General features: G+C 40.4%; 3 protein-coding genes across 5 annotated transcripts; 2 read left to right on the forward strand and 1 right to left on the reverse strand.

Moving 5' to 3' along the window:
• The first annotated feature begins 49 nt into the window (after nt 1–49).
• Nucleotides 50–8,560, forward strand: polk (polymerase (DNA directed) kappa). Of its 2 annotated transcripts, none has more exons than XM_085181391.1 (14): nt 50–435; nt 1,826–1,945; nt 2,074–2,226; nt 2,493–2,624; nt 2,715–2,865; nt 2,982–3,203; nt 3,572–3,696; nt 4,637–4,803; nt 4,889–4,921; nt 5,021–5,117; nt 5,975–6,146; nt 6,300–7,295; nt 7,872–7,914; nt 8,062–8,560. In XM_085181391.1, exons 1-14 carry the CDS (start codon nt 307–309, stop codon nt 8,141–8,143), a joined length of 2,622 nt encoding a protein of 873 aa, XP_085037517.1. In that variant the 5' UTR covers nt 50–306; the 3' UTR covers nt 8,144–8,560. The 2 variants fall into 2 exon arrangements, with proteins under 2 accessions (XP_085037517.1, XP_085037516.1); XM_085181390.1 differs by having other exon boundaries at nt 51–435; nt 7,866–7,914.
• Nucleotides 8,561–8,669: 109 nt separating this feature from the next.
• On the forward strand, nt 8,670–15,174 carry ankdd1b (ankyrin repeat and death domain containing 1B). The gene is made up of 15 exons (XM_085181401.1): nt 8,670–9,366; nt 9,722–9,822; nt 9,925–10,023; nt 10,129–10,227; nt 11,568–11,672; nt 11,772–11,873; nt 12,040–12,138; nt 12,594–12,692; nt 13,018–13,116; nt 13,191–13,289; nt 13,394–13,492; nt 13,677–13,772; nt 14,150–14,351; nt 14,598–14,729; nt 14,825–15,174. The coding sequence occupies exons 1-15, from the start codon at nt 9,192–9,194 to the stop codon at nt 14,878–14,880; spliced, it is 1,662 nt and encodes a 553-aa protein (XP_085037527.1). The 5' UTR covers nt 8,670–9,191; the 3' UTR covers nt 14,881–15,174.
• Nucleotides 14,945–26,600, reverse strand: poc5 (POC5 centriolar protein homolog (Chlamydomonas)). 2 transcript variants are annotated; one of them, XM_085181398.1, is made up of 13 exons: nt 26,463–26,600; nt 25,789–25,872; nt 25,137–25,278; nt 24,289–24,399; nt 23,954–24,153; nt 22,937–23,113; nt 22,363–22,467; nt 21,762–21,941; nt 18,438–18,621; nt 16,851–16,984; nt 16,434–16,535; nt 16,125–16,295; nt 14,945–15,416 (listed from the first exon to the last, which is right to left on the reverse strand). In XM_085181398.1, the coding sequence occupies exons 2-13, from the start codon at nt 25,870–25,872 to the stop codon at nt 15,282–15,284; spliced, it is 1,725 nt and encodes a 574-aa protein (XP_085037524.1). In that variant the 5' UTR covers nt 26,463–26,600; the 3' UTR covers nt 14,945–15,281. The 2 variants fall into 2 exon arrangements, with proteins under 2 accessions (XP_085037524.1, XP_085037525.1); XM_085181399.1 differs by having other exon boundaries at nt 26,522–26,558.
• Nucleotides 26,601–26,854: the final 254 nt, after the last annotated feature.

Consider the following 26,854-nt stretch of genomic DNA (forward strand, 5'->3'; position numbering starts at 1 on the left):
GGTACAATCCTGAAATGACGCTCTTGGTCTTTTAGTCCCGCCTATTTGGCTGATGACGTATGGACGCGGAAGTGCCGCCAAAAAAACCGCCGCCGTAGCTGTTTTCAACACATGTAGAGACATGTATGTCAGAAAGCTCAGTGACTTAATTTACAGTCACCGTGGCTCTTATTTGTCATTGAGAAACTCGGATCTGATCCAGCCCGGAAAGCCGCACATATGTGGGGATGTACAGCTCTGAGTTCTTCAGAAAACAGCCCAGTTCGTTATAACCTGAAGTGTACCTGCACTAAGTAAGTCATTAGGATGGAGAATGGGGTGGCATCTACCAAAGAAGAGGGCTTCCTCTCCAGAATGGCTCTCAATGACAACAAAGCTGGTATGGAAGGTCTTGACAGAGACAAGATCAATAAGATCATCATGGAAACCTCCAAGGTAAGTGCTCACAAATCAAAGACACGCGCATGACACACCTGAGGTCACAAACCCGATAGTCATCTACACAAACTGTCTCCGAGAGGATGCAAATAACCGAATGATTCGTTTTTAGAACATAAGCATGGATAATTTGTTGATGTGCCGTTCTGTATGTCTTTATGTTTTGCTAGGATGGATGGAAAATAAGGGCAGCAATATATTGAAACACGCACAAAAAATACATAGAATACTACATATAAGGCAAAGACAGAGGATGTACAATTCTAACAAGCATGAAATGTTTGACACCTTTATTCTTCAACAAAGCCTGAACTCTCTTAGCTAAGCTTTCTTGTCATTTCTTTAAGTAGCCTTCAGGAATAGTTCTCCAGGCTTCCTGGAAGACATTTACAGCTCTTCTATGGATGTTGGCTGCTTTTAGATGATGCCACACGGTTCCATGCTCTCCATGACCGATAGTGTTGCATTGTGTGCTTTTTGTACCCAAGTTTTTACTGCACCGGCAGTGTGTTTGGACACAAGCCTTTTCAGATGGTGTGAAAAATGAAGTTGTTGCTAATCACACGCTTTCCAGATGTTATTGTATGGTGGATTCAAATCCGATGATACTTTTCTGTGTTCATAATTTAATCAGTTTTAACAAGAAACCATGACAAAGCCTCCACCGTGCTCCACAGATGGCTGCACACATCCACTATTTAACCTTTTTCTTGACCACCTGCATACATACTGATGACAATTTGAACAAAAAAATTTAAATGTGGATTCAGCACTCCACAAGACCTGTTGCTGCTGATTTTCAGTCCACTTCTTGTGTAATTTGACACACATGAGCCTTTTCATCTAGTTTGCCTTAAGAATGGCTTCTCGACAGGCACCCTTCAACTGACATTATTTCTGATTATGCATTTTTTTGTAGATTTCTTATATCACTATATAAGTGTCATAATTCATTCCTTACAGTAAAATGAATAGCTTTTGTATAATGGTGTTCTAAAATGTTATTTTGAAATATGTAGATGAGGCATTACATTGTTAAGTATGTTTCAGTTTGCAGTATTATAAAAGCTTACACGTGTATGTGGACAGTTTCTCGCTGCTATAGTCTAAAAGAGGACATTGTGGGAGCAAAATCTAAAAATTGACTCTTTTTTTTTTCCTGTTTACTTGGATGTATCTAGCTTTAACCAATAAAAGGCACAAATGACACTGTGGACAATATGAACCTCCGTCCACTTTTGTAGATTGTATCCTGTTCCCCTTTGCATCCACTATCCTCTGTGTAATGACATCCAGTCCTAAAAATAAATGAGCTACAGTAGCTTTTTATTAAAGCTGTAAAACAGAGCTGTTATAACTCCCCATTGTCCTTGTCCTTCCTGGGCAGGGATCTAAGTTTTACGAGAATGAGCTGAAGAGAGATCAGCAGGTGAACCAGCGCATTACGAAAATGATGCTACAGAAGGCACGGATCACAGAGCAGCAGTTAAAAAAAGCACAAGCTCAGGTAAGATGTAAGGGATTCACATGGCCAAAGCTCACTTCTTTTTCCAGAGGTGACCCGAAAATCACACAGACACAACTCAGGTGAGCTTCAAGCAACTGGCTTCTTTTCATTTTATTCTCTCTGTGTAGGTGGAAAAGGTTTCCACAGCGCTGGAGAAGAGTCGTGATCTAAGCCGTGTGATTGTACATGTGGACATGGATGCTTTCTACGCTGCTGTTGAAATGAGAGACTGTCCTGAACTGAAGGACAAGCCCATGGCCGTAGGATCCATGAGCATGCTGGTGGGTTAAAAACATTGCTATTGTGGCTAATGGACACGCTCAGGGTGTAGGTGCCACAGATACTGACTATGAATTATGTCTGAACTCTGAAACAAGATATTAAAGGTTTATTTCAAATATAAACCACACTGCACTGAAATATTGTATACACATGCTCTCACTACTTTACAAACTACACGGAGATTAAGTATTGAAATCATGGCCATTTAAGATCCAGAACAGCCACTCTCTCTGTTTCATTCCTGTCGCCTCTTTTCCTTTCACAGTCGACCTCTAACTATCACGCCAGGAAATATGGGGTTCGAGCTGCCATGCCTGGCTTCATTGCAAAGAAACTCTGCCCCAGTTTAGTCATTGTTCCACTTAACTTTGATAAGTACAGAGCTGTGAGCAATGAGGTAAGTGCAATACCTAAAAACACACATGCAAACAAATTCTTTCAGTGGCTTGTTGCTCAACAGGTGCCCATCTGTCTGTGCTTCTGTTAGATCCGGGAGATCTTTGCAGACTATGACCCGAACTTTCAGCCAATGAGCCTGGATGAAGCTTATCTAGATTTCACAGACCACTTGGAGCAGAGGCAGCACTGGCCAGAGTCCGCATGCACACATCATTTCCGTGTCAGAGACATGATCACAGGTAGGGATTTGTTTTTCTTTAATATATACACACAAACACATTGATATTAAGTTTTATATATCAGGAATCCATTTAATTGTTGTGTGATTTTTTTTTTTTTTTTTTTTCTTGTAAAGATGAGAAGAAAGCTGAACCTTCCCAGGAAGCTGTGACAGAGGTGAGGGAGCTCTCCCCAGTACTGTTTGAGGACAGCCCAGGCTCCTCTCCCAGCCCAGTGGGCCCTGAAGGTGTGCATGCTCCTGCAGGTGATTTCGAGGTGTTTGGGACATCTGTTGAAGAGGCTGTGCGAGAGATGCGCTTCCGCATTGAGCAGAAGACTATGCTGACTGCCAGTGCAGGTGAGCGAGAAACCAGTCTGCTTTTAATTTAAAACACTCTCATTTTAACTGCATAACAGGGATATACAGTAATAAATCTCACATCCTGAGCTCTAAGCAGTCACTGAACATCGCTGATCCCTGTGCCATTGTTAAAGCTGCTGTCATTACGAATACCTATTTATTTATTGCTCTATTTATGATAGTTTACAACATATTTTGATACTAAATTTTTATTACTTTTGTTTGACTGTACACCAAGTTCATCAGTTCATTCTAATCTAATGCAACCCTGACAAGTCTAGTATGCATATTTTGGGAATTATTATGCATGCTTTACCAGCTGTTTGGGGAAAAAAAATAGCCAATGATATTTTCCAAACTTCCAGGAATTGCACCAAACATGATGCTGGCTAAGGTGTGCAGTGACAAAAACAAACCCAATGGACAATACAGACTCCCATCCACCAGAGAGGCAGTGATGGACTTCATCCAGAACCTTCCAGTTCGCAAAGTACAGTACCCATTGCTCAAATTAAAGCATTAGCAGAGCTGTGTGCTTGTAGTATATTGCTTGACAATGTGAGTAAGATTTTTAGTATTTTTTTTTTTCTTTTGCTGCAACAGTGCAAATAACGTTTGAATTTGGACTCGCTTGTTTGCAAACCTCACTCCTCTGGGTTAGAGCTGAGGCAACCCACTGCAATATGGTTCATAATAGTCACAGTCTGTGGCTCAACTTGATAACAGAACAAAGTTAAAACTGCAGTTGTCACATATTTGTGTCTGTGAGCAGACATGATGGAGTCAATTTGGTAAAAGATACATCAGCTGGATGTTTTTCAAGGGTTTAATAGTAAACAGAAGATGGTTTTTAGAAGTAGAAAAACAAACATAGAAGTTTGTTTTTGGGCTCTTACATGTGTAACCCTGCTCTGTGAAAAAGCATTGGATGTGTTAAATAACCATCTGAAATAAGGTTTGTTAGCTTAATGCTAGAAGAGTGGCTTTTTTAAAAAACAAAACAAAATTGATTTGTGATCTCAAAAAAGAAACACAATTGCTACAATTTTTTCCTTTTTATCTTGTGTTTGGACTTTCTCCGGGAGATTTAGTTATTGCTTTCTCCAGTTTATTTGTAGCATGTTTAAAGCTACTTTCAGTTGTTCCCTTATTCACAATGGGTATCTCTGAATATTTGGTTTTTACTCCAGAAATCCATGTGTCTCACGTTCAAAGGATCTGTGTCTCCTCCCAGAATCGAACCAGGGATCTTTTGCTTGTTAGCTGAATGTGTTTGTTTGTTTTCCTCCTAATTGTCTTCATTGATTTCTTTAAATAAATGTTAATTGTGAAGTTCTGAGTAGAATGCAGCATAAAGGTTTACAGACATGTTGTGGAGTCACTGTGAAACATGGCTGAAAGGCTAAAAACATGTTTATGTGCTTTTCTAGGTTTGTGGCATAGGAAAGGTGAGTGAGAAGATGCTGAATGCTTTGGGTATAAGTACCTGCTCCCATCTTGGCCAGCAGATGGCGTTGCTGTCATTGCTGTTCTCGGAGACAGCCTGGCATCATTTCCTGGAGGTTTCTCTGGGTCTGGGCTCCACATACATACCCAGGTACTGTCTGTTTGCTTCATAACATTCGAGTACAACTGATCTCCAGAAGAAGGCGATAAGGCTGACTGTCTCTACTGTCACACAGGCATGAAGAAAGAAAAAGCATGAGCACAGAGAGGTTTTTTAACAATTTTAATTCATATTTGATAGTTTAAAATAATGGTTTCCTTCTTTCAGCTCTCTTCTAATTTCTCTGTCATACTCTCAATATTTACAGGACCTTTAAAGAACTGAGTAAAGTTGAGGAGCAGTTGTCTTTGTGCAGGGAGCTCTGTGAAGATCTAGCAGAAGACATGAAGAAAGAAGGTCTGAAGGTATTGATCAGTGTTATTGTAACCTTTAAACCCATATCTGTGCATATCCGCTGTATAAGAAGATTTTCTTTAACATCTTTTCGGCTACCTTTCTTTCATACATCAACTTTTTTTCAGACAAGAGGCAAGTTAAAGGAAAAGCTAAACCCCTGACCCCTTCATTACAGATGTGTCATCCCCTTGTCAACTTCTTTCTAGATCGCAGTGCCTCCTTCCATAGGGCACGAGCGATCACTGAATGATTTGATGGCATAAAAGTTGTGTAAAGTTGAACACCTACACATTGTGGACCGACATGTTAGACGCCACTCTCTATCACCATCATCGAAATAGCAAAAGAGGGAAAGAAAAAACAATTTCTTTTGAAAGAATGATGCTCTGTTGCTCCAATACATTTCCAGAAACACAAAGAAGCTATTTTGGCAGCACATGGAGGCTCGACACCTTCCTAACACACAATTCTCATACTTGGCCTTCTTAGATTTACTGTGTCTCCAAACAGAATCTCGTACAGTTACTCTAACATGTCCATTCCCTTTTGAATCGATACAGTAAGGACTGGATGGCATAGCACAACTATTACCCCCCCTACCTGTGTCCTGATGTGGCTTTGATAGCTGCAGGAAATGGAGGACCATTAAAGAGACAGAAGGGGGCTACTATCAGCTTTGAACATATCGCCATAAAAACTCACAAAATGGATTCTGACAAGTCAATCACTGATATGATTATACAGATTTCCATCTCTTTCCTGGTACTATTATTTCTGTCTAATTAGAGTGCAGGCTGAAATGGCCGTGATTGTTTGCCTAATATGAATTTAAAGGTGTATATATATTTTTTTGTCTTCCTGGAAGGGTAAAACGGTAACACTGAAGCTCAAGAATGTGAACTTCGAGGTGAAAACCAGGGCAATGACGCTGCCGTGTGCTGTTGCCACAGTGGATGAGATCTTCGCTGTTGCTAAGGACCTCCTGAAAACGGAAATAGAAAATGAGAGCCCTCAGCCACTCAGACTGAGGCTCATGGGTAATTAGATATAACAATAAAACAGACATATCAATTAATATAACTAGCTTGAAATGAACCTAAATGATGTGTGACAAGCTTCATGTGGAAATAATAACACAGCTGGCATTCGTTTAGAGGTTTTCTCCGGATGATTTGTTTTTGTGCTTGTAGGTGTTCGAATTTCTGCCTTCGCTAGTTTGGATGATAAAAAGCCCTTGCAGAAGAGCATCGTCGGCTTTCTGCAGAGCGGCAAGGCAGACTGCTTTAGTTCTTCCCAAGGGATGCTTCAAAAACTGGGGAATGAGCATCTCTCCGATGCTTACTCCTTCCACACCTCGCTACTTATGTGCCCCCTAGTGGAACAGAAACACCAGAGACAAGAAGACCTTCCCTGGCGGAGTAAGCAGAGGCAGACAGAAGGAAGCCAGGCGACTGTGGGACTCCAGCAGTCTTTCTTTCAAAGGGCTCATGTTAGAAGACTGCAACTCGAGGCAGCTAATGCAGTCACAAAAAATGAGGGGAGCGGGGAAAACGCTCCAGTGATTGCTAACACAGGGACTCCGGCCACAGCAAGCGAAAACAACCATTTACCGCCCGATCGCTCAGAAACTCCCAGTCCTGTACAGGCACATGCATCCACATCAGCCTGTGAAGAATCAGAAACCCTCACATGTCCCGTGTGCTTCAGAAAGGTGGAAACAACCGACCTGAATGTCTTCAACACGCATATAGACCAATGTCTCAGCAACGCCTCTCAAAAAACAAACGATGGCACAGAGTCAGACACAGAGTCAGAGTCGGATCTAAAGAAGGACCGCGAAGAACGTGCAGCAGTGAACAAACTGAGGAGGCGGCACGAGGCTCAAGAGAAGAAGTCAAAAGTCAATCCTCAGAAAGGCCAGAGCAGCGTAAAAAAAGATTCCGTTCAAAAGGTTTCGTTGATTAAAGACGACAACAAAACTGCGACCTCGCAAGAGCCTCAGCCATCTAATAGCAAAGGGCCAGTCTTCGTCTGCCCAGTGTGTCAGCTGACCCAGGAGACTCATGACCTCGCTGTCTTCAACCACCACGTTGACCTCTGCCTGAACCAGGAGGTCTTACATGAGCTGGGGAGACAGACATCATCCTCCATAAATCCATCTCCAGTTAAAAATAGCAAGAGCACAGGTAAGTGCGTATATTAAACAAAGGGAACCTCGTTGTGTGTGTATTCTGGAAAAAAATGTTTTTCATTACGATGCATGCAGTCACTACATGCTTCGGCTACATGAAGGTACTAACAGCAACCCTCTTTTCTGACAGAAACTATTCTGTCCTGATGACAGGAGCGATGCTGTTAGCCGAGTCTATAAGCTGTATGACAGCAGAGTTAACAGAAGGAATGTGTATTTGGGAAGGTGTCGGTGGCCTATGACCTTGTTATTTACAGACAGTGACACTATGTGAGACGTTTGTATCGATTCAGACCAGGAAAAGACATCTCATTTCACCCCATGGGGCTCCCTTTGCCCCGGTCTTGGAAATTGCTAAATCACTTTCTCACCTATTCATTTCCTACAATGAACTGCACCCCAGTTTCCTCTTAAACAAGCCTGCCTCAGAAATTGCACTCTTTATATCCCTGGTGCTGCGATTGTGCACCTCCTCAATGGAAGTCATTTTTATGTCCGAGAAAAGACAGCGGGGGATACATTATTTTTTCTGTCCATGCCAATAAGTGTCCCTTTCTGTTTGTAGACGGAGGACATCTTCTGCTAAAGCAAGCAAGCAAAGGCAAAAGCAAAAGGTGAGACGGCTTGTTTACAAATTGCTTCACTGAATGCTGACACGCGATCTCTTCTTGTTCCATTTAGTGTGACTGAAGTAGCATTGAAATTTTATATGTATAAATAAAAAAAAGTATTCATTGTTGTGTGCTCTTTTTATGATTTAGACGGGACACGCCTTCGTCTCCTCCGTCTAAAAAGGTTAAAAGCCTCGGTCCTTGCAACACCATCGACAAGTTCTTCAGGTGACAGTCATTCAGGGGCAACCTCCAGCCTAGTGCGGATGAACCGAGGAAGTAAAAACGCAGCTCTTCTATTCCCTCGGCTTCCCTGCGCAGTTTTTATTCATCCTGCGGTCACTGCGCACAAAGCTTGTTAAGTTTGCACATAGAAGATGCTCCTAAAACACCTGGCTTGTCTGCTCTAAGCGATATCCAAAATGAAAGATGAAGACAAGTCCAATAATTCCTTTTAATGCATTTTTATTTAATGGTCAGGCTAGATATATATTTTTTATTTATCTTCATTAAGTTATTTTATTATGACATTGTCACATTTGTGTTTTTGTGTCACTTTTAATTGTAGTGTATACCTTTAATAATGAAGAAAAGAGAAATTTTTTTTATCATTTAAATTGTTGCAATAAATTATTCTGCTGAAATCTCACTTTTAGGGACATTTTTTTTTACACTCAACACTTATCACCTCTCCAACAGCCTGAACTGTAACCAAACAATGAGTGGTTCAAAGTAGTGAGGAAAAAAACGGGTTCTTGCTGTCAGCCATGAAACTGTACCGCTTCAAGTTGTGTAAATGTGACTCGCTGCTTCCTTCTACGTATACAGTACGTTTGTTTCCTTAGACAAACATGTGTTACTACTGAACTCAAACTCCTTTGTTAATCTTTTAACCAGCATTACATAATACAAATTTAAGTTAGACTATTGGTATAAATTCCTCATGTTACTCGAGCCATAATATAGCCACAGCTGTGCCACTGACTAGTCAAAATGAAATGTGTCATGTTAAATAAACCTGTTACTATCACCGGGGATCTCTAGGGTGTGAGCTAGTAAAGTAAATACGGATCAGCCCTGTGGCACTAAAGTAAGGAGTACACTACCATACACTTCCTCGCTCTTGGCTCTATGAAGATCAGGACTTTGTGAAATTGGATAACACTGGCTTTCCTTACGGGTGTGCGATCTTTTTCCTCTGGAACTGAGGTAGACTGTTTTCAGGATACAACCTATACCGTTTAATACACAAAGCGTGGCTTTGTTGTAAGAGCCTCCAAATGGAAAAAAAAGCTTTGGCTCTGAAGAGGATGATTGAGAAACATTCTCCTAAAAAGGAGAATCTGGACCCTCGAAAGTGGATAAGACCGGAGACTGTGAGGGGATTCAGTGACTTTGCTCTGAACAAGCATTCAAACAAAGAGACGGACAACAGTTTTGATGACGTAGAGATGTGTGAGTATGCAAGAACAGCCAATGATAAAGAGAAAAAAACATAAAAAGGACAAACAAGCTGTTTTTGTGCTTTATATGTCAGAAAAGACATAGAAAGTGTAGTAAATGTAGCAGATTCAAGAACCGAGCCCTTGAGCTTCTGTTTGTCACTGAAGTGAGGTGTGACAGTTTCCTTCCAAGGAAAAACACTATTTGCTATGTGGGTGTGTAGGTAGTAATGTTGAAAATCTCACCATCTTAGTTCACTTTACTCTATGTTGTGATATAATCCTGCTATCTAATATGTATTAACACAATTAATTACATTATGTATGAAGAAAGACATGCATTAAGGCTTGTCTACTGTGTTATGTAGTGCTTGAGGCTGAGAAGGAGTTTATCGAAGCAGCTAAGAGGAACGATGTGGAGACCATGACGGATCTTGGAAAAGGGTTAAATGCCAACGTAAAGAATGTGGTGCGTCTGAAAAGATAAAGTATCTGCATTAGCCAAACAGACCCAATCACTGAATAAACTTTCATTAAACTGATAACATGTTGATTATTTTGTCTTCCTCAGCAAAATAGGACTGCCCTTCACTTTGCAGTAGCTTGCACAAACAAAGAAGCTGTTAAGCTGCTGTTACAGCGAAGGGTCAAAGTGGACCAAAAGGACAAGGTGGGAGGGTTTTAAGATGTTAGATGCGAGTATTTGAGCCAAGGACAATATGTTATGTAATGTCTCCAAGTTGGCTACTACCATTTTGTGTTCTGTGTCTGACAGTACGGCGTAGCACCCATTCATTTGGCTGCCTGGTTTGGCAGTTTGGACATCCTGAAATTATTAGTGCAGGCTGGAGCAGAACAGAAGGCTGAGAACGAGGTGAAGTAGAAGGAAGAATTCTCCTCTATTGCTTCTCACTAACCAACAGAGATGAAATACCCTTAAATTGAGAAATTAATCCCATTGTTTGTTTGTTTTTTGTTTTCCTTTTAGATTTTGCACAAACACCCTCTCAAAACAACACACTGCTATTCAGATATTTTATTATCTATACTATTTAACCTTTTAATTTTCAGTAACACTTCATAATATAGCCTGCAACTTCTGCTGTAATGCGCCTTAAAGTACTATATACTTTTTCTGAGTTTACTGTGCAACTATACTGTAAATATTTGAAAGCAGTAGGTCAATTCAGAGCGTTTTAAAAAGACAGGACAAAATGTATCCTCTAAGCAATTTTAAATAGCAACGTCCAAAGTTACATTCCAGTTCTATATTGGCTAAAATGTTTATTTTGCATTTGTTTCAGTTTAGCTTCTGTGTTAGTTTTAGCCTTTTAATTACTATTTTATGGAGGGTATATGTCAGAGGCAAGATTTAGGAAAATCAGTACAGGTATTACAATAAAAACAACAAAAGAATTTTGAAAGCAGTTGACTCAGTAGTTAGTTCCCCCCCCCCATCTAGTTTTGTAATATGTTTATAATAACCTTGGTAATGTCAAACAATATTATTGAGTAGCCTAACGTCCTAATATTGTAATTATTTTTAATATCCATGGTACAGAGGCAGCCCCGACTGCTTGAAGAGTTTGTGTGTGAATCTATGGTCGGCTGCCCTTCCTCAGAAACCCTGATGCCTCTCCCAGAAAACTGAATTTGAATTGCAAAAACTGAGTTTGAGTTATGAGAACTGGATTTTAGTTCTGAGATACAAAAAGTAATAAAAGTAATATGGAGGTGTGAAGTTTTGATTGGTTTTAATTGATTTTAATTTTGTAAAGTTTTGAAATTCAGTTTCACATAAATACATTTAAGCTTAATCTGTGTAATTCACATCCATATGTAATTATGAGTTGAAAAATTCACATCAAATTATAAATAACTAAAATGTAATATTTAGTGGCACATATTTCTGACAATGCTATAACCATAAAGTATTTCGACATTTGAGTTGAAGTATAATTTGTTTAATTTTAAATATACCCTCTTGTTCTCCTGCACCTGTTTGTAAGTTTTCAGGTGCGCTAAATTTCAAGGAAATTAAACCACAAGCTACACATTGTATTTTGTACATCTTTGCTTTCGTTATACTGTATCTTTTACACTGTGGCTTTCCATTTTCAAATACGGTTCAAGATGAATTTGGTTTGCATTGTAAATTCTCAAACAGCACCCTGTCTGATTTAAGAGAAAAAGTTATTTCTTTGTCTGCTTCAGGAAGGACTCAATATTTTGCACTGTGCTGCCATCAACAACCATACTGAAATCGTAGACTACATTGTAAATGACCTGCAGATGAAAGAACTTGACAAGGATGACCTGGTACGCAACTTGCACAAAACAATTGTGTGGCAAATTTCATTTTGAGCTAAAGTGCATGCACTACATGTGATTACCTGAGCCTCTTTTCTTGTGTTTCAGTCAGGACACCGAGCATTTGCACTGGCAGCAGAACACGGGTGTGTTAAGATGTTACAGGTGCTCATGGAGCCATACAACATGGCCACCATGAAGCCCAACAAGGTGTGCACGAGGATTTATTTGTGCGATTTTGCTGCATCTATTTCCGAGTATATGGCTGTTTATGCTCACATGTGCCTTGAGTGCACATTTCAGTGTCACACCTGCAAGAAAGCTCAAAGTCAAACACTCTTTGATGCAAGCTGTTTCCCTCCCTCCCTTCTGCCAGAGAGGGGACACGCCCCTGCACTTAGCTGCCAGGAACGGCCACTTGGATGTCGTCCAACTGCTGCTGCAGAGCTTTGATACTCGGGATGAAGTCAATATGGTAGACAATCAGTGCAAACATCCTCTCTATCACGGTTTGGTTTGTGACAGTGTGAGCTCAGCGGCTAATCCACTGCTGGATGCTGGCTCCACTTGGGATCAATTGAGATGAATCAAACATCTACCGGTTAGTATAATGACACATTTAGCTTTCTGGATCGAACTTTGGCAGGTAACAGGTAAACTGAACATGATAAATGTGTTCCTTTGTATTAGTACTGATGTGGCTTAATGATGCATTAAAGTAAGAGATAATTACAAAACCTTACCCCCCAAAAGATCTGCAGTAACTAATTTGCTGGCATTTAATTGAATGATCCAAGCCAATGTTCCTTCAGTGTAAAGAAATTCTACTTTGTTATAACTAATAATGATAATAATAAATAACTTAAAATGTTAATTATGTTAGAAGAATTTTCCATTTCCATCATTGCTGACGGATGTTCTGTGCTGCAGGATGGTGAGACCGCTCTGTACCAGGCTGCAGACCACGGTCAGGAAGAATGTGCTCAGGTCCTGCTGGAGGCCGGTTGTGACCCCAACATACTCACAGTGGTACGTTCAGGCAGTATACCCGGCCAAGTTTTACTGGACCAGTGCAGGCTAAGAGAAAAATACACACATCAAATACTTACAGTAATCACTGTTCCTAACATGGAAGTTCAGAAAATCATGTGTTTTCTTTGGTAACTTTTGTTTGTGTACCGGTGTATTTTTTTGGTACTGTGTAGATTCAAATAACTAAATACCTTTTCTACTGTTCTGCTTTTAACTGTACTACTAATATAATATGCATTATGGTGTTTATCCTGAAAAATATGTCATAAATAAAGATTCTTCTAGACATAGTACAACTGGACTCACTTTGTACTCTTTGTAGGCCAAATGCAGCGCTCTCCATACAGTTGCAGAAAAAGGAGACGCGGCTCTTGTTCAAGTTCTCTTGCAGTACAATGCCCAGGCGGACTTTCAAAATCAGGTAAGCAAACAACCAGATAGGAGGCAGTGGCAGAGTAATCCATCTTTTATGAAGCATAATATTATTGCTCTCAGGATCTAGAGACACCTCTCCACCTGGCAGTGAAGAACAGTCACATCCCTGTTATCTATTACCTATTGGAGGCTGGCTGCAATATCAATGCCACAGATAAGGTACAAGCTCCTGCCTAAGACAGTAAAATAAAGCATCCATGAACATAATGTAGACAAACTAATTTCTGCTTATCGTTATGTCGTGTCATGCTTTGGACTGTTAGAGGTCTCAGACAGCTATGCACATTGCTGCTGAGGCTGCCAAAGCTGAGGTTGTGGAAATGCTTCTTAAAGCTGGGCCTGATCTAACAGTCAAGGACCGGGTAAGATGCATTTGTCATATTAATGAAATTAAACTGTATACTAATGCTATCCTAAAAATGATAATTAATGTAAGCCTTTGTCGCAGCATGATACACTGAAAATACAAGAAAAATCAAACTAAATGCAATCTCTTGCAGTTCTAATTGAATTTGTTTTTCACTGTACATGCTGGATTCGGAGTAGCAGGGTAAGACTGCTCTGGGTGTTGCAGCCAGAGCAGATGAGGTAAACATTGTGGACATGATCATCAAAGCAGAACGATACTATGACCAGAAAAAGGTGAGGGGATAATCAAATGATACTTGTAACTTTCACGAGCATAATCCATTCGCGATGCTTTGAAATCAATAATTACTTTCACCATGAATGATTCAGTGTCACATCCTCGATTAGCTGAATCCCCTCTAATTCTATTAAAGCATTCACTGTAAAAGTGATTCGGAGCCCAGAAACATTCGACATACGATTTATCATCAGTTTAATTAAGAATATGCCTTATTCTCCTCCATTATTGATTTTCAAAATGTTTCACTCTGACATTTATATTGCTAATCATATGTGTTAGTGTCTTGCCAAAATTTTCTTCCTGTGCCCCTCTGTTGTCTGGAGAGTGTGGCCTTTATCAGCCTGCTGACATGATTTAATTGCCCTTTCAGGCTAACCCTGAGCTTAATGAGATTGTTCGCACCGAGCATGCACTGACGTTCAAATTTGACCGCCGCAGTGAGAACAAGGAGCTGTATTCAATGGCCTGGCGCCTGGCGTACAAGCTGCTGAAACCAGGAGACTGGAAAAGACTGGCAACACACTGGGACTTTACTCAGGACCAAGTGTCTGCCATCGAGGAGCAGTGGACAGGTGCCATAACTCACACACTGACAGGGCAGGTTTCTGCTGTGCATTTGGCAACCCTCTGAAAATCTAACTTAACCTTCTTGAGTCAAACACATTAATTAAATTAAAAAAAATTAATATCCCAGTATGACATTAAATGACATTGAAATTTTTACAGCTTATTTTCCAAGTTGTAATTTGGTATCTTTAGGGTATTTTTTGCAGGTTGACCTTTTTTCTGAACTTAAAGGGTTGTGCGTTTACCTGCAGGTCAGCACAGTTATCAGGAGCATGGGAACAGAATGCTGCTGATCTGGCTTCATGGGGAGGAACTGGCTCTGAAGGCCCCTGCTAAAGACCTCTACCAGGGCCTCATCTGCACTGGGAACACAAAAGCTGCAGGTACACTCTGTTAACAAGTACGCCGATAAACAGAAATTTATGTCTTCTGCACCGCCTGTTCCAAAGTTTTACTTCATCAAATGTTCGTCTTTCAGATAAGATTCGACTGGAGGCAGAGCAAGTCAGCAGTAAAAGATGTACCATTTCATGAAGAAGAACACTGCAGTATTTACACTGTTCGCATCACTGTCAACGAAGCATCTCTACAGGACTACTGCAGTAAAATAATTTATTTTAAAAATAACGTTGTGCGTCACACCATTAGCATATAGCTTTGGTTTCGTCAAGTAAACAACATGTGCTGTTGGATGGTCGCCTTGCAGTACACCGTTATCTGTGCATAATTTAAAGCAAAGTAATAAATGTTCATTTTGGAATTCTCTGAACTTTTGTTCCATCTGTAATAATTACAAAGGAAACACATTCACATTTAAAACTCTAGGGTCACACACACACACACACACACACCTTCATATCAAGATGGAAAATTCCATCAATTTGGATTTTTGCATAGCTGGTCTTAAGGAAGATCTTTGAGATATGTGCGTGTCATCAGTCAACTACTTTGATGGAGTGTGTGTGACAGGTGCTGCTGTGCGTTCTGGAGGAGGCTCTGCCTGCAGTGGACATGTGGCCCTTTTGGGAGGAGCTTGGAAATTTAGCAGCTGTGGCTTGCCCAATGGTGAGCTAAAAGAAAGCAAAAAAACAAACAAAAAAAAGTTTAAATTGCTTTTCTAATTCACATAAACAAAGGTGCATTTGAACAACATGAAAAATAAAGGGTGCCTTTATAAAGTTAAGTGATTTTGCTTATAGAAAAACAAAAATCAAACAACACAACAATATTAAAGTCTGTTGTTTTAATTCCTATGTTGTAGGCATCTTCTCATGCACCCCTGGACTGCTTCCAGCATACCTGATTTTATTTTTTTAAGATCAGTCCGATTATCACCATTTGCACTGAGAACTGAGATTTCACCACTGACCAAAAAACCCCCCAAAACATCAACTTTTGTTGAATTTTTTGTTGAAATCTTTTTCTTTTGACAGAATTTTTATTGGTGATGAGAGTTTGGGCTTGGGCTAAAACCCAAAGACCAAACTGCAGTTTCCAGTATAAAACTTTGGTGCTCTGGTGAGTCCTCGAGAGTCAGATTATCAATGCAGACATCAACTATAAGGTTCCGGAGAAACCAGCTGATGTGAAAAATAATGCAAATTTAAGTGCAAAGTCACTTGAAAACCCTAGAGGGAGCAGTCTAAAAGCAAAAGCTGTGCTAGATGTGGTCCGAGATACGCAACAACATGACCTTGAAGCTAAAACTGTGCCAAGTTTCCTAAGTATATGACTGCAAGACTCGTAAAGGAACAGTGTCGATGCATCACATCACATACCTGCGTAACAGGATGATGCCGTTCGACTACCACAGAGCTCATAGGTGGAGCCACTCCCATCACCTGCAGGCTGCTACGTCCCACCTTACTGATCTCATGGCGCGCAGTGACACGAGCCGTTACAGTCTTTGAGGATTTTTGTTGACTTGCTGTGACGACACGAGTACCTACCTAAAACAAGCAATATTTTTAGTGTTATATACAAATGTGATTTTTGATGAAGAGCTTTAGATAGCATAGTACAGACAACAAAGCCGGACATAGATTCAGCTGCTGTTGGTAGTTTGTCTCTATATGTCTGACACTAACCTTTTTGTGGGAACTTGCAATTCCCCCAAGAGGGAGTGAGCTGTGCACCACTGTAGTGGGAGGGAGTGCTTCTTCTTGGGACACGGGGGCACCAGAGCCCATCTACAAATAAAGGCAACAAGTGAACACAGGATCAGGATTTAGAGGAAGTTAGTCATAGTGCATCTAATTAAAACAAAAAGTATAACAAAGGAAATTCAAGACTTCTCTACAAATTCTTCATTTTTAGGGCAATCACATGATTTATATGTGAAGCCAGAATTGTCTGCGACATAAAGTAATAAATAATCAAAAGAACAAAATGATCCACGTGAAAGGACATGCTTAACATTCAATAAATAAATTTCAAGAACCACGAGTGATTTGGAAAGACACTGTACTATGGTGTTTTTCCATTATAAATTAACAGTGACTTGCCACATCATCTGCTTCACTGTGCGACGGGTCTGGGTGGTCAAAATGGACCGGACTGAACTGTGTGGAAGAGATGGCATATGGCTGGAGCTGAGCCATGGCAGAGGAGCCACGCTCATCCTCACGAGGCAGAGGAACTACGACACAAAAAAGAAACCTTCATTGAGTCATTAGGACTCAGTAATAACTCATTTTTATTGTAGTTACACAAAAATCCCCCTTTAAACTGGAAATCCTGAGTTTGTATTTGAATGGGGATATTTCAATGATCTCTTCCTTGTCAGATGACACATAAAGTACCCATTTTAAACCACAGGTGTAGCAGGAGCTGGGGATTCATAACTTCTGCAAAAGTCCTATAAAGCAGCGGTCCCCAACCTTTTTTGCGCCACGGACCGGTTTGTGCCCGACAATATTTTCACGGACTGGCCTTTAAAGTGTCGCGGATAAGTACAACAAAATAAAAACTAGTACCGGTACCAAAAAAAAGAAAATTTATTCATAACACACGTGAAAAGACCGAGGAAAACCGAGTAAACGATAACAAAATAACGCTGAAAACCGATAAAAACCCTGAAAACAATACATTTCACCCCTGAGCCTGAACTCTCGTGGCCCGGTACCAAATGACTCACGGACCGGTACCGGTCCGAGGCCCGGGGGTTGGGGACCGCTGCTATAAAGTATAAAATATATAAATATATGCAGTTTAAAAAAAATCCAAAGGAGAAAAAAAAGTGCTAATTTTTAAAGCAACAGAAAAGGGTAATCAATTAACCGCCCTGGCTGACAGCATCGTATTAACATACATTTCAGTTTGGAAGACTCATTAAACCTGAAAGCAGATGGATGAGCAGATGCCCATGCTAGGCTTCATTTCTACATGCTAAAGATAGTAAGATCCAAGTCCAGAAGCCATGGTATCAACAAAAAACAAAAAAACAAAAACAGATTCAGACAACAAATCTGACGACAGGTGGTGTAAATATAATGATGAGATATTTTTCCCAACTCATGCCAGTGGGACGTCTTGGTGATAATCATATGATGCTAGTATTTTAAACACCGCTGATCCGAGTTTAAGGTTTTCTACTGAAGTGTCAGGTAATAGTCCAAAGCTCTTAATCCGATCTTCCCAGCATTTACATACAACTAAATAACATTCATTACATGATTCATAACATGGTTCAAAAGGGTTTTAAATTTTATCAACCAGTTTTTCATTGCCACATTAAGCTTGCCAACCTGTGCAAAGTACGTTTTGCGCAGTGCTGAGCATATTCACAGATTTAACTTCATTAAATGAGGCTTTCAAAGACCCCATTCCCTCCTCTCAATCATAAATCTCAACAAACGTCAATAGCACATGGCTGCACTCTATTGGAAAAATGCTGTTTCCATCATGTCTTTTCGTTTCAATCTCCAAAACTGCGCTAAATCAATACACCGCAGAGGCAAGGCTCACGATGCAACCACGGTACATTGTATAGAGCATCAGTCTATATATCATCCTAGCAGTACATGCTTTAGTGTGCTACATTTCTACGAAGATAAATGTTTTTCTCCACAGGCCACAAATTTACTACAAACCATGCTGATCATGAGCTGGAGGTTGTTCTGCTCGTCCTTCTGTAGAGTGAAACATGCTGAGCGCCTCCATGTTGAGAGCACATACACCCCTCATGAAGGCTTTCTTCATGGATTCTTCATATCGCTCTCGCTCTAGTCGTAGTCTCTGAATCTCCACCTGTGCCCGCTCTATAGCCTCACAGTGCTGTGCACACAGGTAGCAAAGGATAGAAAGAATTGTTGAATTATCTTTTTATATAATTATTTTTTAAAAAGAAGAAAAACACAAGATGTGCATTTAAAACAAAAAACATTTGATTATTATGTTACAGCCTAATAAAAATACGAAAACATGAAGCCCTATGTAGGATGTATTTTTGGTTGCCTTTTCTCCATCGGCACGTGCTCTACAGTGATTTGGAGAGCACACATACAGTGGGGCAAAAAAGTATTTAGTCAGCCACCGATTGTGCAAGTTCCCCCACTTAAAATGATGACAGAGGTCAGTAATTTGCACCAGAGGTACACTTCAACTGTGAGAGACAGAATGTGAAAAAAAATCCATGAATTCACATGGTAGGATTTGTAAAGAATTTATTCGTAAATCAGGGTGGAAAATAAGTATTTGGTCACCTCAAACAAGGAAAATCCCTGGCTCTCACAGACCTGTAACGTCTTCTGTAAGAAGCTTTTCTGTCCCCCACTCGTTACCTGTATGAATGGCACCTGTTTGACCTCATCATCTGTATAAAAGACACCTGTCCACAGCCTCAACCAGTCAGACCCCAAACTCCGCCATGGCCAAGACCAAAGAGCTTTCGAAGGACACCAGGAAAAGAATTGTAGACCTGCACCAGACTGGGAAGAGTGAATCTACAATAGGCAAGCAGCTTGGTGTGAAAAAATCAACTGTGGGAGCAATCATCAGAAAATGGAAGACATACAAGACCACTGATAATCTCCCTCGATCTGGGGCTCCACGCAAGATCTCATCCCGTGGGGTCAAAATGATCATGAGAACGGTGAGCAAAGATCCCAGAACCACACGGGGGGACCTGGTGAATGACCTGCAGAGAGCTGGGACCAAAGTAACAAAGGTCACCATCAGTAACACACTACAACGGCAGGGAATCAAATCCCGCAGTGCCAGACGTGTTCCGCTGCTGAAGCCAGTGCATGTCCAGGCCCGTCTGAAGTTTGCCAGAGAGCACATGGATGATACAGCAGAGGATTGGGAGAATGTCATGTGGTCAGATGAAACCAAAGTAGAACTTTTTGGTATAAACTCAACTCGTCGTGTTTGGAGGAAGAAGAATACTGAGTTGCATCCCAAGAACACCATACCTACTGTGAAGCATGGGGGTGGAAACATCATGCTATGGGGCTGTTTTTCTGCCAAGGGGACAGGACCACTGATCCGTGTTAAGGACAGAATGAATGGGGCCAAGTATCGTGAGATTTTGAGCCAAAACCTCCTTCTATCAGTGAGAACTTTGAAGATGAAACGAGGCTGGGTCTTCCAACATGACAATGATCCAAAACACACCGCCCGGGCAACAAAGGAGTGGCTCCGTAAGAAGCATTTGAAAGTCCTGGAGTGGCCTAGCCAGTCTCCAGACCTCAACCCCATAGAAAATCTGTGGCGGGAGTTGAAAGTCCGTGTTGCTCAGCGACAGCCCCAAAACATCACTGCTCTTGAGAAGATCTGCATGGAGGAATGGGCCAAAATACCAGCTACTGTGTGTGCAAACCTGGTAAAGACCTATAGTAAACGTTTGACCTCTGTTATTGCCAACAAAGGTTATGTTACAAAGTATTGAGTTGTATTTTTGTTATTGACCAAATACTTATTTTCCACCCTGATTTACGAATAAATTCTTTACAAATCCTACCATGTGAATTCATGGATTTTTTTTTCACATTCTGTCTCTCACAGTTGGAGTGTACCTCTGGTGCAAATTACTGACCTCTGTCATCATTTTAAGTGGGGGAACTTGCACAATCGGTGGCTGACTAAATACTTTTTTGCCCCACTGTAAGTAATTAACAGTAATTAAGGTGGTAGAGTGGGTCAGTGTTGGGGAGTAACGGAATACATGTACCGGCGTTATGTATTTAAAATACAAAACATGAGTAACTGTATTCCATTACAGTTACCGTTTAAAAAGGTGATATTGAAATAAATGGATTACACGGCGGTCTTTTCCTGTTTCATATGTTAGGCTATGCTCTCTCTATTTTTGGTAATTCCACGCTGGTGGAAACCCAAACAAAACACGCATTAAGAGGCTCTAATGCCTGTGTCTCAATCTCGTGGCCCATGTCACCTCTACTTGCGGCCCGCATAATGAGGTGAAGAAATATTTTTAAAAATTATTCACAAAAATGATTTAACATGAAGGCAATAGGCAGAGTGTTACAGGCATCACCCTAAAGAATGTAGCCTCATGGGCAGTGTAGTCCGTGCTGCAGGGAGAATGGACTGCCATACCCGTTATGTGTCTGTGAGCGCGAGGAGGGAGAAAAAGAGTTGAAAAGTACGAGTTGCAACCGACCCGAAACGGGAGATGGAAGCATGTAAATATAATAATAACCACTGCAGCCAAAAAGAGAGTGCCTGACGAGCCCAATTGTAAGTAAGCTATTAAAACTCGACTGTACACTGTGTTCGTGTTTTCCTCCAAAACAATAAGTTCCGTTGGAGCAGCCTTTCAACGCCTTTTATATACACGCGAAATAGTTTTCTACACGAGATCGCTGCAAAAAGTGCAGCCTTACCTAATGTCCACCCTACTGTTACTCATTTAATATTAAGATTTAAAAATCTAGTTGGTATTGGTATTTCAGTAACAGTAATAAATCACACAGCAATAGTACATTCATGTAGTTGTAAAAAGCATGATAATATTATTAAGTAATCCAAAGTATTCAGAATACGTTACTGTCATTGAGTAACGTAACGGAGTACGTTACAAAATACACTTTTGGGGCATGTATTCTGTAATCTGTAGTGGAATACATTTTAAAAGTAACCTTCCCAACACTGAATGGGTTATATAATGATCTAAAAGTTGATGGTTCAATCCCCTACTCTGCAGAACCTGATGCATCCATGTAAGTGTTTGAAGTGTTTAGTCATAGAAAAAACTGCTTGTATGAATGTGTCTGTAAGAGTGAATGTGGCTTGTAGTAAGACGGCACTCTGAGTGCTCAGAGCTGAAAACCAGTCCATTTACCATGATATACTAACAAAAGTGGGATGCTCATTTACTTAAATGCAGAGAGTTTCAGTTTGAAGTGAGCATTACAGCCTCATCTTAGACACACTGTCCCACATGTACTGACCTCTGCTAGCTTAGCCTCATACTCGACAGACATCTGGGAGCAGACCTCTTCAGCCCTTGAACGGCAAGCTTTCTCCACCTTGACTTTCCAGTGTTTCTGGATCAGAGACTGCCAAGCAAACCACACCTTCTTCTTCAGCTGCAAATTGTAGTGCTGCTGTGCCACCTGAGAAGAACGAGCCTGGCGGGGAACCACAGGGCTGTGATTTGTAATATTTACAAGGCAATAATTACGTCTATAAGTCACTCCTGTGCAGCTGCATTCGTTCTCGTGATGAATTTTATGTCGTGGTTTATTTTTATGTCGTGGTTTATACAAAAATATGAATTGGTCATTTTTAAGGAATGGCATTACCCGATGAGTTAAGTAAATCACCAACACTTGTATGAAAGTTCACATTGAAAAAACAGCAACAGTGGGGGAAAAAAAAAAAAGCGCACAAAATTTAGTAAACCAGCAGTTTGGACGTAGCAAAAACCTCTGTTACTCTGACAATTTAAAGGTAGAGAAGGGTTTTGCTATTTGATGAGCATTTCTAATGTCACAAGCAACTTCTAAAATATCATATCAAAAGGTTTTGAAATCTTCTTAAACACCATACCTCTTCTTTGGCCTCGATGTGCTGTAGTCTCCAGTGGGTGAAGGCCCTCATCTTCTCAAGCTTTTCTTTCTGTCTGTCCAGTACTTGGCTCAGGTTCCCGATCACCTGAAAGAGTCCACAAAACAAGCCCGTTGGTCTAAAAAAGGAAGGAAGTAGAGTGCTTCTTGAATTTTTAATTTTTTTAAAAAGAAATTTTGTTTGTTTTTACACAGGCATGCAAGACATAATGTGCAAATTAATTAATAAAGACGTATATAGGGGCCTAATAAAACACTGATATGAGGACCTTAAATGTAAAAGTCTTTTTTAGTCTTTCATTGCACTAAATATAATATTTTTGCACTCTAGTCTCCTTCTTTGTGGAAACTAGGGTGAGACATTAGTTGATGTCAGCTTGGAGTCCATGATTTTGTAATGGGTGTTTTTACAGTTTCTCGTGTTTTATTGACGAAAAACAAACAAACAAAAAACAACAACAGGTGATTAAATAAATGACAAATTATTCTGAAAATTACCCGATAACAAACATCTAAATGATTTACTAGATAAAGCAAATAAATAGACGTGTAGTCACCTCATCTTTCCTTTGGTTGGAGGTTTCATAGGTTTGTAATAGCTGTTTAAGGCTATCTAGCTCTGACTTCAGGCCAGCTGACTGGGCTGCATGCCTCTCCCTCTCCTTCATCATCTCCAGCTTGTGTTGCTCAACGAAGGCCAACTTCCATTTCCGTAGCTCCGTCAGCACATTTGACTAATTAGGGAATAGAGGGTTGGGCTGTCACAATGTGTTCATTACTCTACTTTAGCAAACATGAGCATCTGTACAAATATCTGTAGCTGTTTTTAAATTACATGAACAGGTGTGCCAGACAGATGCAACTGCACAACACAGAAATCTTGAAGAATTCATCTCTAAGTTTTCTTTTGCTGGACTCAGTTCTTGAAACATCTCAAGTCCATCAAACTTAAGCCAGATTTATGCTACTGCACAGAGTGTAAGAGTTTTCCACCAGAGATGTATTATTTTACAGTTCTGATGTGTAGTTCCAGGTTTAGAAGAACTTTCAAACCCCTCCCTCAACACACGAGTGTACTATTCAACCCACATCTCCTTCTCATTCTGGCTGGTACTGCTTTTTTCCAAGATTAAGCTTTGCACAGCTTAGCAGGTGATTGGCTGTCATCTGCTCTCCATGAATGAGCTGTACAAAATCAGAGGAAAAGGGCAGGATGGACACCCACATGGAGACACCCATTTCCTTTAGAATAATGTCTCCAGGAAACACAGTTAAAAGGTCAACGGTTCCATGAAGAGCAGCGAGGTGTCATCCTTTTCAAAAAGTCATCCTGAGGCTCAGACACATTCCCTCTATATAATCGCTAATCTGACCACAGGCACAGTATAACTTTCTAATGACAATGGCAGAGAAGGAAAAGAGTGAAAAATATCATTATGATCAAAAATGCCAGAAACAGCACAATCACATTTTCTCTGTCTATGCATAAATGCTGTTTACAGCTATGTAAAAGCCCACAGGAGAAACTGAGCGGCTGTGAAGGACAGTTGTACACTGTGTGGAAGCAGACTAACCTTCAGGTTGTTGCTCCACGTGTCCAGAATGTTCTCCATCTTGTTTATGTTCTCCTCTGAAATAAACATCTCTGTCACAACAAACTCAAAGGGTTCTGGGGTATCTGGCCTGGACCTCTCAGATGCCACCTGTAACCTCTCTGAGGGATTATCTGAGAGCAGTGATGCCCTGCTAGACGAATGACCTGCCATCTTCTCAGCTGGAGTGGGGGAAAAAAAAAAAAGAAGCACAACCGCAGACAGACAGGCAGACTATGGCTGAGAATATGAAACAGTATTATGACAGTTACACATAATAAGCATTTTGTTTCTCTGAAATTTTACAATTATTTTACCACAAGAGGCTCTTGAGTGTGTCGAGTGTGGCTCAACAATCAAGGGGGAGGCGTGTGACGATCTCAGGCTCCTGCTAGAGTGACTCCCATCCTTAGCTTCAATGGCAGAATCTGAAAGAAGATACAGGAGTTACAGTGAGCAGGTAGAGGAATAGATAAATGTGGCTAAAGATAGATTAAAATGGTTGATTTAAAAAAATGTAATCCAAAAAAGTCAGAAAACAAAAAACAGCTTGAGAGCAGAAAATGTGAAGGTGAGAGTGGTAAATAAGATGAGTGTGGCTCCTTGTCCAAGAAAGCATTTATGTCAATATCTTAATTAAATTCTGCAGGGAGGGAGAAGAGAAAGCCTGCACTCTAAAGAGCAGTACGGGCAGAGTGCCAGGAGATCATTACCAATTGGCCCGTCTGCTTTCTACATCCTCGTGCACTACTCCGTGACAGTTAAAGCACTAAACCTCAGATGAGAGTCACAACAGGGGAGGAAACTGATGGAGTGTTTAAGATGTGGGTATTGCAGGGGAAAGAGATAGGGGGTACAATGTGACAGACTGATATCTAGCCTTTTACACTGGTTTAAAAGATGAAAATATAAAGCTGATAAATACACACACACATTTTCTCCATATTTTGATGCCAAATCCTTTCTGACAGACGATCATTTGATGCAGACAGTGTCTGGAAGGGCTCATATTCAGTTTCTGTCAGCCAGTCCTGGTGAACTGTGTGTCTGTTTTGTTTTGTTGCCTCTTTTTCTAAGCTCTCTAGACTAACATGACCTAGATGACTGTGAACCTACACAGACATGTGTATGAAAGTGTTCTTCATACAGGAGGAAGCCAACATACCTGGTACACGTTGAAACTTTGTGCCATCTTTATTTCCACCCGCTGCAGACAGATGCGAGGTGCTCTGCTGCTTCAACTGAATGCCAAGCGCGTCAAATTTAGGGGTGATAACAGCATAACGGAGGAGCTCCTCATACTCATCCTGTTAATTGATAAACAATAACAAAGAACAAGGTGGTCAAATATCAATTGAAGCATGTTACAGTTTGTATTTTTCTGTGTATTGTTTCAAGTCTGTTTATTTTGGTTACAACATTTTAGTGTGACTCTTCAATTTTGACACCTAGTGATGCTAAGACCATGTTATGTAAAGCTTTGCTTAACCTAACAGTGTCCATTTGGACTTGCAACACAGCAAAACTACTTTCACACTTAAAAAGGTTCTAGTTCAAGCAACCTGATATCACACATGATTTTGGTTGGCAGACTAATTCAAATGGTTGGACTCCGATAACAGCAAACTTAATCACCAACCGTGTAAAATGTTGAATTTAATATCCAAACTTTTTCAGAGCAGCTTCTAGACAATCTGTCCTTTTACCATTTAATACAAAAACAAAATAGATGTGTATTTCCTTTTAATACATAATAGTTTTCCAGTGGTGGAAACATGGTTCCATAGAATTGAGTGTAAATAAAAGCACATGTTCACCTGAAGCTCAGAGGACACGGAGCTGCCCCGGTCCGAGTCTTTGGGGAGAACGGGACTGGTTGGTTCTTCTTCGTCTGAGGACATCTAAACACAGAGATATACAGTGTCATAGTGCTAGTTTAATAACACAGCATGAGCTATCAATAACTGGCCATAGAGACAGGACCTACTTTGGTATGTTACTATATAGTATTTATTTTAATTTCAGCTATGGCCACCACCGTTATCTTTGGCAGCTATTGATAGTCGTTGGTACTCTTTTGTTTCCCACCTACTCATGTTTTGCAAACCGTACATGGACATAAAACATATTTGGATGCGTTTGATTTATAAAAGAAACTTTAATACTTATTTCGAGCCACAGCTGAAGCCTTCTGTTTAAGTTTCTTTAGCCCAAAAGCTAGTTTCTACATTACAAACTAATGAAGGTACACACAGAGTAAACAGAAAACTTCCTCATGCACAAAGAAATCCACGAATATGCTTATCTGTACGCTTAAAAAACTTTACACTTTTCTATATTTTACTCATTTACAGGCGCATTAATTGATCGAGTTAAACAAACATCGTTAGCTAAATAAATCAGAGCTAAAGCTAAAACAGAAATGGAGAAGTGGAGACAGAAATACAGCTGCTCATAAAAAAACTAAACTACTTGAAGTGAGTATATCTACCTCTGTAAGTAGCGCCGCTTTTCGGAAACTTAACTATTTTATATAACCATAAAAAGTACCACGCTTGCCCGTTTCACAAGTCGTCAGTTGAAAGGTGCTTGCTTTGCCGTTTCAAAAAGCCTGGCTCTTAAACAACAGACTCTCTGATTGGCTACTCTTTCTAACTGGCCCTACTATGTCGCCTCTGATTGGTTAAACTATTCCTATGGCAACGATAAGCGGAACGAAGCTACTTGTCTTGTGTTTTAAATATGAAAGGTGTGCAAAACCTTTTACTGTGATTTTGGAAAATATTTTTTATTTACTTCACACTTATTTTAGCCTCCAGTGTCACAGTGCCGTAAGTATCAGGGTTTTAAACTAAAGGAATCATGGTGATAGAGGCAAATAGG

This window comes from Neolamprologus multifasciatus, chromosome 12, assembly GCF_963576455.1.
Source record: "Neolamprologus multifasciatus chromosome 12, fNeoMul1.2, whole genome shotgun sequence".
Lineage (NCBI taxonomy): Eukaryota > Metazoa > Chordata > Actinopteri > Cichliformes > Cichlidae > Neolamprologus > Neolamprologus multifasciatus.

Bases quoted from the DNA above. Each gene is read 5' to 3' on its own strand.
- polk (XM_085181390.1), top strand. From the start codon at position 307: ATGGAGAATGGGGTGGCATCTACCAAAGAAGAGGGCTTCCTCTCCAGA. The intron at 2,227-2,492 runs GTGGGTTAAAAA...TTCCTTTCACAG, and splicing joins TAGGATCCATGAGCATGCTG to TCGACCTCTAACTATCACGC. The intron at 4,922-5,020 runs GTTTTTTAACAA...CAATATTTACAG, and splicing joins AAAAGCATGAGCACAGAGAG to GACCTTTAAAGAACTGAGTA.
- ankdd1b (XM_085181401.1), top strand. From the start codon at position 9,192: ATGGAAAAAAAAGCTTTGGCTCTGAAGAGGATGATTGAGAAACATTCT. The intron at 10,228-11,567 runs GTGAAGTAGAAG...TGTCTGCTTCAG, and splicing joins AACAGAAGGCTGAGAACGAG to GAAGGACTCAATATTTTGCA. The intron at 11,874-12,039 runs GTGTGCACGAGG...CCCTTCTGCCAG, and splicing joins CCACCATGAAGCCCAACAAG to AGAGGGGACACGCCCCTGCA.
- poc5 (XM_085181398.1), bottom strand. From the start codon at position 25,872: ATGTCCTCAGACGAAGAAGAACCAACCAGTCCCGTTCTCCCCAAAGAC. The intron at 24,154-24,288 runs GTAAAATAATTG...CCCCCACTCCAG, and splicing joins ACACTCAAGAGCCTCTTGTG to CTGAGAAGATGGCAGGTCAT. The intron at 16,536-16,850 runs GCAAGTCACTGT...CTTTATTTGTAG, and splicing joins ACAGTGAAGCAGATGATGTG to ATGGGCTCTGGTGCCCCCGT.